Source organism: Egretta garzetta, unplaced genomic scaffold (assembly GCF_000687185.1).
Source record: "Egretta garzetta isolate BGI_Z169 unplaced genomic scaffold, ASM68718v1 scaffold154, whole genome shotgun sequence".
NCBI classification, from domain to species: Eukaryota; Metazoa; Chordata; class Aves; order Pelecaniformes; family Ardeidae; genus Egretta; species Egretta garzetta.
This window is the reverse complement of record NW_009259600.1, coordinates 8,744,831-8,756,492: the sequence shown is the minus strand read 5'-3', so window position 1 is coordinate 8,756,492 and position 11,662 is coordinate 8,744,831. Positions and strand designations below refer to the sequence as shown.

Genomic DNA, 11,662 nt, shown 5'->3' with positions numbered 1-11,662 from the left:
ACAAGCCATATTCTGTTAGAGATATTGTAATGTTAACAGAAAGCCATGTGGAGATAAAAGAAAAAGAAAAAAAAAAACACAAGCTGATCTATCTGTGAGTCAAGAAACTACAAAGTATCATAATTAAACTTTCATTATATTTAGAACCACAAGATGCCTATTTCTAGGTCTTGACCTCGGTATGCCACCATTCCACAGCCAACACCGGGCTTACATTTTGATCCTCATGCACCCTGAAAGGGGCAGTTTCCCAGAAGTGCTAACAGGTCTCTAGTGGTGCTTTCGACTGGAAACTTCAGTCGTAATATTCACTTAAAACGTGTTCAAATCCCCTCTAATCAAGCAGTTCATTTCATTAAGATGTAAAACATAGAATAATAGTTTTCACTCAAAATTCACACATCTTTTAAAACCTGTTTTGTTCTACCAGTGGTGAATCCACTGTGTATTCTGTTCTTCAAGGGGGTTTTTGAGGTTTGTTTGTTTGTTTTAAATCCTGCAATACTTGAGTTTTCCATTAATATTGTGCTTACAGGAATGTCAGGCATACTGAAATCAAAAGAAGTTCTGCTTATTTATGGGAAACCAGACAAAGTTGGTAATTCATACACATCTTACTGTCATGAGCACGTAAATGGTTTATTAACGAAAAACAGGGAGTCATTTAAACAGCAAAACAAAGAAACTTTAGGCACACAAGTATAAAACACTTAACTATGTCCTCAGGAATACAATATTCTTCACTGTACATATGGTCAAAAGCTACAGGGCCAATCAGAGGAAATAGAAAATACTTCGAAGTTGTAATACATCCCAAACACGTCAGCCACAAGAACCTGCACTCTTGGCAATGAATTGACATACAGTGTGTTAAGAAAACGGCATTGTCCATAAAAGAAAATGTTAATTTAATTCCATAATAGATGGAACTGGTCAAAGGCCATTTGGTAGTACTAACTGTGAAAAGCAGTGGTAAGATAAAAAATAAATGTTGGGTTCTGACACTGAAATATTACAGAGAGAAAGGAGTATTACATATATGCAATGTCTTTGCATTTAATTCCAACGTTTTTGCTCAGATAAAGTTCTGGGGACAACTGGCCAGTATGATGTTGATGTTCAAATTACTTATACATAAACTTTGATTGGTAGACCATTAAGAATAGCTATAAGGGACTCAAATAGACATACTATGTTTGGGATGTATGGACAGCAGAACCTATGAGCTAAAACCTGTTTTCACCCATAGTTATGGAAAAAAAATAGAGAAGCTTGTAATACAAAAGCAAATATAGATATTTATGCATAAAACTTTTCAAATAGCTGAAAAAACTCCTAATGACTCCAGTAAGCTTTGATTGTGGCCTACAAAATCTACATTTTCACAATTCAATGGGCATTTTTCTATAAAACTACATAAAACCAACTTCAGTCACAATTACTAAGGTAGTTAGTAGGAACACCGTTAAATATGATTTTGAAAGGTCAGAATAAACTGAAACAAAATTCTAGAATTTTCATTTGTTTTCTAGTAAAATAGAAGTAGATGACCAAGCCACTCTAAGAATTAAGACATACTAAATTATATTAAAATTGCTTAGCTGCAGAAGTCAGTCTTGGAGGTCAACATTATACTAGTGCACATTCAGTTATGTTAGTAGAAAAAAAAAAAAAATCTATTTGAAGCTAGTAAGTTACAGAAATTAGTAACTATAAAATACCAACCTTATATTAATTAAGGCTTCCAGGAAATCAAACAGAAGTAGAACGCAAAAGTTCCATGCAAATTATGCTGATTTACACATTGTACCTAGCCTCTTGAACAGCAGCTGATAAAAATGCAGAAAAGAACTACAGAGCATGTTAAGAGTGTCATAAAACAATGATGTACTAACCTGGTATGCTCTATTTATTTGGTTAGCTGCCCAGCTGGCATATTTCATATTATCTTTTTTCATTTTTGCACTTGCTTTTGGATTGGAAGCAATATGGCTGGCAGACTAGGAATACAAAAATAAAAGAAATGTAACTATAAAATATATGTGCATTAAATAAACTGAGAGTATTCAGCACCTTTGCATTCAGAGCCTCACGCATAGTGATAGGGGAAAAAGAGAAAAAAGTTACTGGTAAACAACATCCAATTAGCTAAGAATTAGCTAAACTTTTTAAACAATTGTTTGTTCTAATTAAAACTAAATTAGACTTCGGTTCAGTGGTGTACCGAGTTAGGAACCAAACCTGGACATGATCAGTTAATCCAATTCGCTTTGCCTAAAGCAAGAGTTATGAATTAGTTTTCCCCATTCTATTTTTTTATCAGAGATGATATAAAATACATCACTTGTATGTCCAAACTGTCATTAAAAACATGACTTTTTTCCTGTGGCATCAGAAAACACTTTTTAAAAGCAGGTAAGACTCTATACATAAACCATGCCCATCTTCACCTGAAAGAAATGAAAACAATTACTTAAGAACTGAACTCATCTCAGAGATTTTTCTACTTACATAAATAAACCCACTTTGCAAGGAGTCATTGCTACTCCCTCCCAGAACACCTGAGTGCAAAAGTACTTGAATGCAGAGACCCACAGAACCCTACTCTCACCCATCAATGAAAAATCTCCAGACAAGATTTTATAAAGGAGCATGGAAGCAAACGTCGTATGTGAATACTTCCTTTCAAACTCAAAGAGCATTCCCTTACAGCTATTTCCCTGAAACTACCTCCAGAACTGGGAGAGGAGTGAGACTGTCAAAGAAGCAGCCTCCACAAACTCAGGAACACAGTCTCTGAAGCCATGCCCGCATGAATTGAATTTGTGATCTAGTACAGGGTCGGGGTCCTAAGATGAGGTATCATACTCCGATTTCCTGAATTCCATGAAGTACTGACCAGTTTCCTCGACAGATATGGCTGAAAGCCTTTGTGGAGGATGTACCAGGGTTATGGACATTCAGGGACGACAAACACTGGGCACGTCTGCCACGTACAAAAGCAGCAGCCACAGCAAAAACAGATCCTAAAGCCTGGAAACACCATTACAAAGAAATTAAGAGCCAAAGGGTAGATACAGAAGCAGCGATGGCAAGCTGTGCTTGCAAAAACCACCTAGTGAAATGTGACAGCAGCCAGCTGAGCAAAACTGAAGAACTAAAACAGAGCGTACGCACATTTTTTGCAGTAATGAACTTGCATTATGCAAATCAGGGTTTAAACGTACGACTTTCAAGCACTGCCAAAACAAAAAGTTTCTCAAATGCCTAGGTCATATTAGCTCAAGGTTGCCAGCCAGATCATCATAGATAACAGGCTGTAAATCCTACTTTACAGGCTGAAATTAACAGGCAGGATGTAAGATCTGAGAGAGGACTAGCCAAGCTTGGCCATAACAAACCCCCAGGCCTGTTCCAGAACCAATGCAGAAGTCTCTATGCGTACACACCTTAAAAATCAGTTTAGGCCAATAAACAGATCTGCTACAAAACTTACTCCCAAAAAGCTAAATGACCTAAGGAACAGCAAGGAGCCAGTCTTTTCTTCTTCTTGGACAAGCAATCACCAACCCAAGAATTTCTGCAGATGGGCTAAGAAGATTAGGTCCATGTGTTTTTGAGTCTTAAAGGTGATGCCTAACAAGTCCTTGAAAGGAAGCTCCTATTGCCTAGTATTTAGAGGAAGACGCAGTTATGTGCCTCATGCATCTCTGTAAACTGCCCCCTTTTCAAGGGACAAAAGGGTGGCCTAGAAATTATTAAAAAAAAAAAAAAAAAAAAGAAGGAACCTTTCTGGGTTTGTCTCTAAAAAGATCTTTTAGAAGATCTAAAGGAATATCTTCAATAGAGGCCTCAGTATCTTTGAAGAAACTGAAGAACTGGTGCCAGTACATGCTACTCATAGTCACTGTAGTCATAGCCACACTCAAGCCTGCTGTGTAAGCTAAGGACTCGCTGTGAAACTGAAAGTAGAAAGTTGTATTTAGAAATTGGAGTGAGAAAATACAAAGAAAAAAACCAAGGCTGGGGAAAAAAAACAGTAGTCAGAAAAAAAAGCAGCCATCATATTGTGCTGGTACTCTTCAGCAGTTCACCATCCTGTAGAGTTGAGTATGACCTTAAATCCTTTTTCAAAAAGTTACCTTCATGGGCCAATAACTATAATTCTTTGGAAAACATGGGCAAGACTTAAAGATTAAGAGCACTTCAAGTAAGGAGTACTTACTGGCATAAAATTGTCCACACTCAGTGTTAAAAACAGTGTTAATAATCTGAGCTATTAAGTTCAACTAAAAGAAAAAAAGCAGCAAACGGTAAAGGATAATATACATGCATAAAAACATATGCAAAATGGTAACATGGAAAATACATAATCATGCTTACCATGTAAAGTCCGAACAAAGCTCTCATATTTCTGTTGTTCAGCTTCAGTGCCTGTGCAAAATACTTTCTTGATAGCTCAAGGTTTTCAAGCCCCCCTTGAGTGTATTTAACCTGCAAAAATTATAAGCTCCTGAAACTTGCACGTCATCCATACCTCAGGCATTCACTCCGGAAGCAAAGATATTAAGAAGCTTCACTTCAGGTTTGTTTCACATGATATTTCAAATCAGATGAGACCTACCAACGGCCAGACACTGGCTTGGGAGAAATCCAAGCTCTTTTCAATATACAAATTTTAAAATACTTAGCTATAGGAAGAAAAAAGTCTGCTTTAATTTAATTATTTTATTGATAAAAGAATAAAAAGTTACTATTTTGCACCTATTCATACAATCTTGGGATAGTCTCTTATGAAAAGTAACACAAACTTTAAATCTAAAGCTACATTCTGACTGCTGTAAATCCTCACTAAGTCTATATTCCTTCAGCACAGCATTACACCAGTACACAAAACAACACAATACCTTTCATTATACATTCAACTGTAAAATAGCGCATTAAGTTTAGAAGATTACTCCACTGTTTCCCTATTCATTTAGCCTGTTACTAGATCAATAAAAAGAGGGGCAAATACTAGAAGACATGCTTCACAGCCTTTCTACCAGAAAGCTATTTAGACTTTCAGGTTTTAATGTTAACCCAATTCTATCCACATCAGCAAAACAAATTAAATCCATTCTAAGCACTTAACAGCATAATTTAGGAAAAAAGTAATACACATTTGAAAAGAGTGCAAATGGCTAAAATCCTTGAGCTAAAACTTCTAAGGGCCCTCTCTCCCCCTTGTACTCTTTCAGGCAAAATTTCCTACGTGGATTCCAAGATCTGGCTCCACAATAACAGGCAATTTATCATAACCTCCTAGGCAGTATTGTTGTGGAAAAGTTTTAACTTCTCATGCATTTATTTTGAAAAGTGCATAAACCCTTCAACAAGAATAGCTCATTTAAAATTAATTTTTACCTTCAGTAATTCCTGCCCTTACTCGTAGCTTAGTCATACTGAGTAAGAAAACAGTTTTCTTAACATGTTAAATTCTATGAGATGTTAACATTCTCTGTGTACTCTCCTAAATCTCCTTGGGAAAAATTAAAGATGCCATTTTTATTCCATTTTCACCACTTCAGTAACATAAAAACAGAATATGTATTCAAACATAATTGATTTTTCTGAAAAATACTTACTTCGGCATATTGCTGACAATATAAGTGGTTGTGTGGATTAGTCATCATAAGCTCCTCTAAGCAGAAGGCTGCCTTTGCATAGCTGAAGAATATAAAAAATAGTAACAAAACGAAACAGAGCATACAGTTCTTTGCTCCAGTTTCTTTACAGCACAATAAAAGAAGTCTTACGTTTCCCCCATAACTTCACGTGATTCACAATTAAAAAAAAATTTTATTTATAAACGATGCTTGAAACCTCACGTTACTATTTTTACATCACACTATCTAGTGAAAAAATGTACAAAATTTAATAGTCTAGGTATATATTAAACTGCTCATGGAAAGCAATTATACACTCATTTCTTATTAATAAGTGCCATTTCTGATCAGCAAGAGCGATGAGCAGAAACAGGCATTAGGTACTATAAGACGTTTGAACTCAGACTACAAAATAGTTTGGGTTTTTTCCACAAGAAAATTCAGCTATCTGAGAATTCACAAACCAAGCTACAGACCAGAGCACTTACACTGTCAGTTAACTTTACCTGCTCAGAGTCAACCACAAAAGTGAGATTGAAAAACCATACTAAGAACAGTTCTAAAAAATCGAACAGTTCAAATCTATATATGAAAATAACATCACACCAGTCCAAATGGGCAACGACTTATTGCAAAAGAAAAGGCCAGTACTTGTTCTTTAAATAAAAGCTTTCAGAAAGAATTAAGAATTCAAGCTCATAAATGTAAGTTAATTATAAAAATCTTAGCTTCATAATCGTTCAACTAATAGAGTTTCCTGCAGAGTATGTGATAGCACTGTTGCACAGTTCACATGATAGGATTCCACAATTCAGAGATGCAATTATAATGACAGTGCGGACAGATATTTAATATCAGAGTTAAAGTAATTTAGCAATTATGAGACAATATTAAACCATATAATCTGTAAAGTCTTACTTCTCAAAATGTATATATTGTGGTTTTCTCCTGTGCACATTAGGATAGTCGCATGTGTATTTCGGATATTAATTTGGAGATAAAAGGATAGCCACCGCATTCTCCAAAAGCAGAAGCCACAGTCCTCATAACAGAACACAGCATAAAATTGAAGACTGTATAATCCTTGTATATCTATGTGTGTTTATGAACAACAGTAACAGCATGGTGATCTCACAAGCAAGGCTAAATTTGTGACACTGATAAAAAAAGTAAGTTGAAGAATTGTTTCCTTTGCCTTTCTTAAAAATCAACTTTTAGTTGCTTTTTAGCCAAGATTCCAATTTTTTCCCCTTTAATCATCAAAATAATAATAACAATGATGCTCATGAAAGTACAGTGAGCACAGTCAATTTTTTCAATGAACTGGAGAAAGTTCTACCTATTATTTTTTATTGGAATTACAGACCACGACCAATACAAGCAAAAGCAATTTCTTTCTCAGGTTTTATTACACAATTTTGTAATAAAGAATATAGCCAAAAAAAAAAAACCAACCCACAAAAAAACCGAGTAGTGCAATACATATGTTTGCACCACTCTATCATTCACTTCTGCACCGACAGATTTGACAAGCTTAAATATCTTTCTAACCATTTAAAAAAAAAAAAAAAGCTATTTTCTTGGAAAAGTGGCTGGTGAATTTCTCAAAACAAATGAAAATCTGGGTATCAAAATTCTAGACTATTCCTTAAGTCAGCATTTGGAAGAGTTTAATAATTATTTTCTTTGAGAATGGGGTGGAAGAAGAGGTGATGGGGGAACAATTTTTTTCATTGCAGTGAGAATGGCTATTTCTTCCTTGAGAATTTGATTCTTTTACTACTCTCTAGAAAGGAAGGAAACAAATAATGTGCTATAAGTCAGGCTGGGCTGAAGAACTAAAGAAGGGGGGAAAAAAAAAAAAGATACGTCTTTGGGTGGAGGTTAGAATTAATGCTGTGATATTAGAAAACTTGCACTAAGGCTTTGAGCTAATCCTCTCACACTGGGATTTCCTCCTGTCACTACAGCAATAAAAAAAAAAGCTAACAAAAACATTAAATATCCAATAAGCAAGTTACTACAACATTCAGCATTCTTGATTGCATTGGGTTTTGTACCCAGGCGACCAGATGCCTCTAACTCTGGATCCATGTTTTGTTGGTTTTTTGGGGTTTTTTTTAAAGGTTACTAAAAGTTCTTGCAGAGGCAGGCTAAAAGAAAATCAGAATATCAGTTGCCGTGATCAATTGATTTTAGAAGTAAAGCATTTACAAATCTGTAACTAATAAAAAACATCACTTGAATGAAAAATTATGGGAAGTAAGAGCTGTTCCCTGCTACACTCAAACCACTTATTTTAAAACATCAGTTTTAAAAAAAATTATTGAAACATACAGGTAATTAAGTAAACCCTTTCTGTTTTAAAATCAAATGCCGTCTTAAAGCATTTGGTAGTCAAATAAGGTTGGTAATTATTTCCTGTTGATGCCTGTTATATTGGAAATGAGACAGCATACTTTCTAACACCAGTCCTTCAAAAAAAAAAAAAATCACCGAGGTCTTTGACTTACACAGAGTAGGTTTCAATTTAACAGTTTTTATGTGAACTTGGCAAACAACTTACTCATGCTCATTGATGTAAAGTTCTGCAAGTTCATGCCAAGCTTCTTGGTCTCCAACAAATCTGTATAGAGAAGACAAGAGAGGAAAAAAGGAAAAAAAGAAAGAATGTGGAAGGGATTCTGTAAATGACCAGCATGGAAGCAAAAGCGTAAATCAAATGCAAATTCCATTTTAATTAAAAAGATTTATCAGAATAGCAAAACACTATCCGTATTCTTGTAAGACACTCACTGTTCCAGATACTCATTCAGCTCTCGGATGGCCTCAAGATTTTTCCCCTGGGCTTTTCGAATGGCAATCTTACGCTTTCTTGCTGCCTATGGGTTGACATTAATAAAGGATTAGGGTCTCATAATTCCCTGGGTTTTTGTAAAGAAAGCAATTTGACTGTGCAAATTATTATCTCAATACCAGTGGAATTCCACTGCAGAGCAACTGCTAGGTTGAAGTTTATAAACATACCCTATGACATCCCACTGAGAGATTGAAAACCTCTTCTTACAATCACATTATGCATGCTTTTCTTTGGAGGCACAAACTGTATGCATTATTTCATTCAAATAAATGACTGTCCAGATTCTGATAATTACAAAACCGCAGGGGATGCTAATCTTCAGCCATTCCAAAGACCCCCACCTTGTCATTCACAAGATCCGTGCCTACAGAGGAGACGGTGACTGAGTCTTAGAGAATCTCACAGATGTGTCTTGGTTGCCACTGTATAAATACGGCTTTCAGCCATTTTTAAAGATTCTTCTTGGAGTGCTGAATGCCATCTTTAGTTAATGCTGAATACACACCAATTTCATAAACAAGTTTCTCATCGTTCTTGGAGCATGAAGTAGGCCCTTCAATGTGAAGGGAATACAAAATAGCCATTTCAATGGCAAAACTGAGCAGTACTTTGATATGTGGGTGGAACTTGTATTTCAAACATAAACAATATAAAAATGAGTTACAAGAATGATGACGTATTTAAATTTTGAACTCCATGAAAGCTGTTACAGACCACCAGGAGAAAAGATGCACGGAATTTTAATAGTTGATTATTCTGTACTTCAATCCAGTATCACAGTTTCTCAAGTATGTTGGTTACAGTTCTTGAAAAGCAGTTTTCGGACCTCTAGGAGTTGTGAATCAAGATATACCTGAGGTGTAATTCAAAACAACGGACATCTTCCCAGCAGTCTGACAGAGTTGGGAGCAAACAGCACTACACCTCAGCGAGCCTGAAAGTCATCAGACCAGGAATCTGACAGACTGAAAGTAAACCCAAATTCCAGTGTAACATGCCTCAAGGAACAAACGCCATCAGCCTCCTGCCTTGCCTGTAACCTCTGTTCTCCTGGGTGACCACAATCACTGTAGTCAGACATGAGAAGACAGAAGGTCTGGTGTGTGTGATGGGTCTGCGTGGACGCACGCGCTTATATGCCATTTCTCCATGAGATAATATTAAGGGGGGGGGGGGGGAAAGCAGCACACTTTTCCAGTAACAAAGTCTCACTGCTTATTCCCCTCATAGCTCTCACCCCATTTCCTATCTTATAAAGAGGTTGTAAATTTGGGTATCACTTTACAGAAGCCTTGACAGCACAGGAACGGAAAACTCTTCAACAAAACCTTGAAGAATTTTAATATTTGAATTTAAGATAGCTCTGAAATTAAGTTTCTTCATTATGTACCTCCCTAAGATCACAGTCTCATATACTCTGAAATAGTTCTGTATTTTTACAGTATTTTAAACATAACTATTCTCTTAAATAATTTCTTATTCTTTGACCATCATTTGAACAAATTTAGTGCTTCCGGCAGAAGAAGAGAGTGTAGTATTTAAGTAAACTATTTCAAGCTACCAAACCAGCATAGACTTTTAACACTAACTGCCGGTCTAAGTCTTCCCTCTGAGTTCATCCCCTTCACCTCCCGCACAAACATACAGAAACATATAATCGAAGAAAAGTCAGTGAAAATGACTCAAGTGAGGAAAAAATACTTTCACTTTTCCGTTAAGCACAAGGCACAGGCAGAGAGAAAATTCATCAGAACGATCAAGAGACAAATGAGGACTCAGGCAGCGTGGTGGGTTTACCCGTAGTCATTTTGTTTTCCACTGCTGCTTTGTCAAACTGCAACCTGCAAAGCTACATTCATCATTCTACTTTAACTGGGAGACATTTGGCTAAAAGCCATAACTTACTCTGGAAATTTTAACTGCTGACCACGTTTATCACTATAACAAAAATACACACTGTTCATTGTATTTTTGAGGGTTTAAGACAAAGCTAAGAGTGTAATTAAACTTTTTTTTTAAAATATAAAAAGAATAATCCTACATGCTTACCATATTGCTACTATTACTAAGCAAAAAACCAAAACTAAACCAAAAAAAAAAACCCCAAACCACTGCTCTCTATCACATTTTATGAAGAGGTCTCAAAGCATTTTGTAAAGCAGGTCACTACCCTTGCGATGGTGGGAACACCAGGGCAGTGTTAAATTCACTACCCAAGGCTGGTATTATGCACAGCCCAGTGACCTGCCCACTGAGCCCGAAACACGAAAGAAGGGAGAGTGGGGACAACAGCGTGCACAGCCATGCGTATCATGCAATTACGGCTTTCGAAGCCAGAAGGGGGTTTTTTGCAGGTGACAGACTTTAAAATGTAGCTTTGGGGTTAAAAATTCAGCTGTTATTTTCCAAATTTAAAGAAAAAACAATCAAGAGACTAAACTGATCAAAAAAACTGCTTGAGAACTGAAATCATCTGTTTAATATACAAAATCAAGCAATGCATCTGACAACTTAATTTGCAATGGCAAGCAGGAACAGTCTACATAAGTCATCCCCCTTTTTCATTTCTAATGGAACTCCTTCGATCGCATGCAAGTCCTCCGAGAGTCCGGAAACACATTTTCTCCACGGTTGCTTTATTTCTTAACCACAGCACTCCCAAATAACGTAAATCACTGTAGCCTCAAGACATGAATTTATGAAAAGCTACAACTATTTCTAGTCACAAATATAAACTGATGTTTACCTATAAGAAGCACATCATCTAGTGGAATCAAATAATGAGGATAAAAGGATTAGACATAATTAACATGTTCTGATGGTAGCACTTAGAGGAGTAAAATGAATTACACATACGTTTGACAAGATTTATTTGCTTCTAAACCGCACCAAATCCCACAATATTTCTTCAATGTTACACGTTTTGTTTCTTATTTGAGAAAAGCAGAATTTAAAATGTCCCTTTTTATCACCTTCCTTATCACCAAAAATAAAGCAGCGTCTGGGCTTGAAATCTGCACTCTTTTCACCCTCAAAAAAACCTTCAAAACTGCCGGGATAAGTAATTTTATTTGTGGAGAACTCAGTTTACAAAAAAGAGGCTCAGACACTCAAACCAGTGCTGACATTTAAAGGATGAACAAAATGTTGTATA

The 11,662-nt window shown here is 36.1% G+C and overlaps 1 protein-coding gene across 5 annotated transcripts in view; it reads right to left on the bottom strand.

Annotated features, from left to right (window-relative positions):
* EMC2 (ER membrane protein complex subunit 2) overlaps positions 1–11,662 on the bottom strand; it is a 45,937-nt gene that overhangs the window by 5,442 nt on the left and 28,833 nt on the right. For 3 of the 5 annotated variants that reach the window (XM_035893846.1, XM_035893847.1, XM_035893845.1), the window contains exons 6-10: positions 8,445–8,530; positions 8,215–8,274; positions 5,628–5,709; positions 4,384–4,494; positions 80–2,000 (exon numbers count right to left, since the gene is read on the bottom strand). In XM_035893846.1, the coding sequence (XP_035749739.1) occupies positions 1,788–2,000; positions 4,384–4,494; positions 5,628–5,709; positions 8,215–8,274; positions 8,445–8,530 (552 nt within the window). In that variant the 3' untranslated portion in view covers positions 80–1,787. Of the gene's footprint in view, positions 1–72; positions 2,001–4,383; positions 4,495–5,627; positions 5,710–8,214; positions 8,275–8,444; positions 8,531–11,662 lie in introns of those variants that run through there. The other 2 variants (XM_035893848.1, XM_035893849.1) reach the window with 2 other exon arrangements.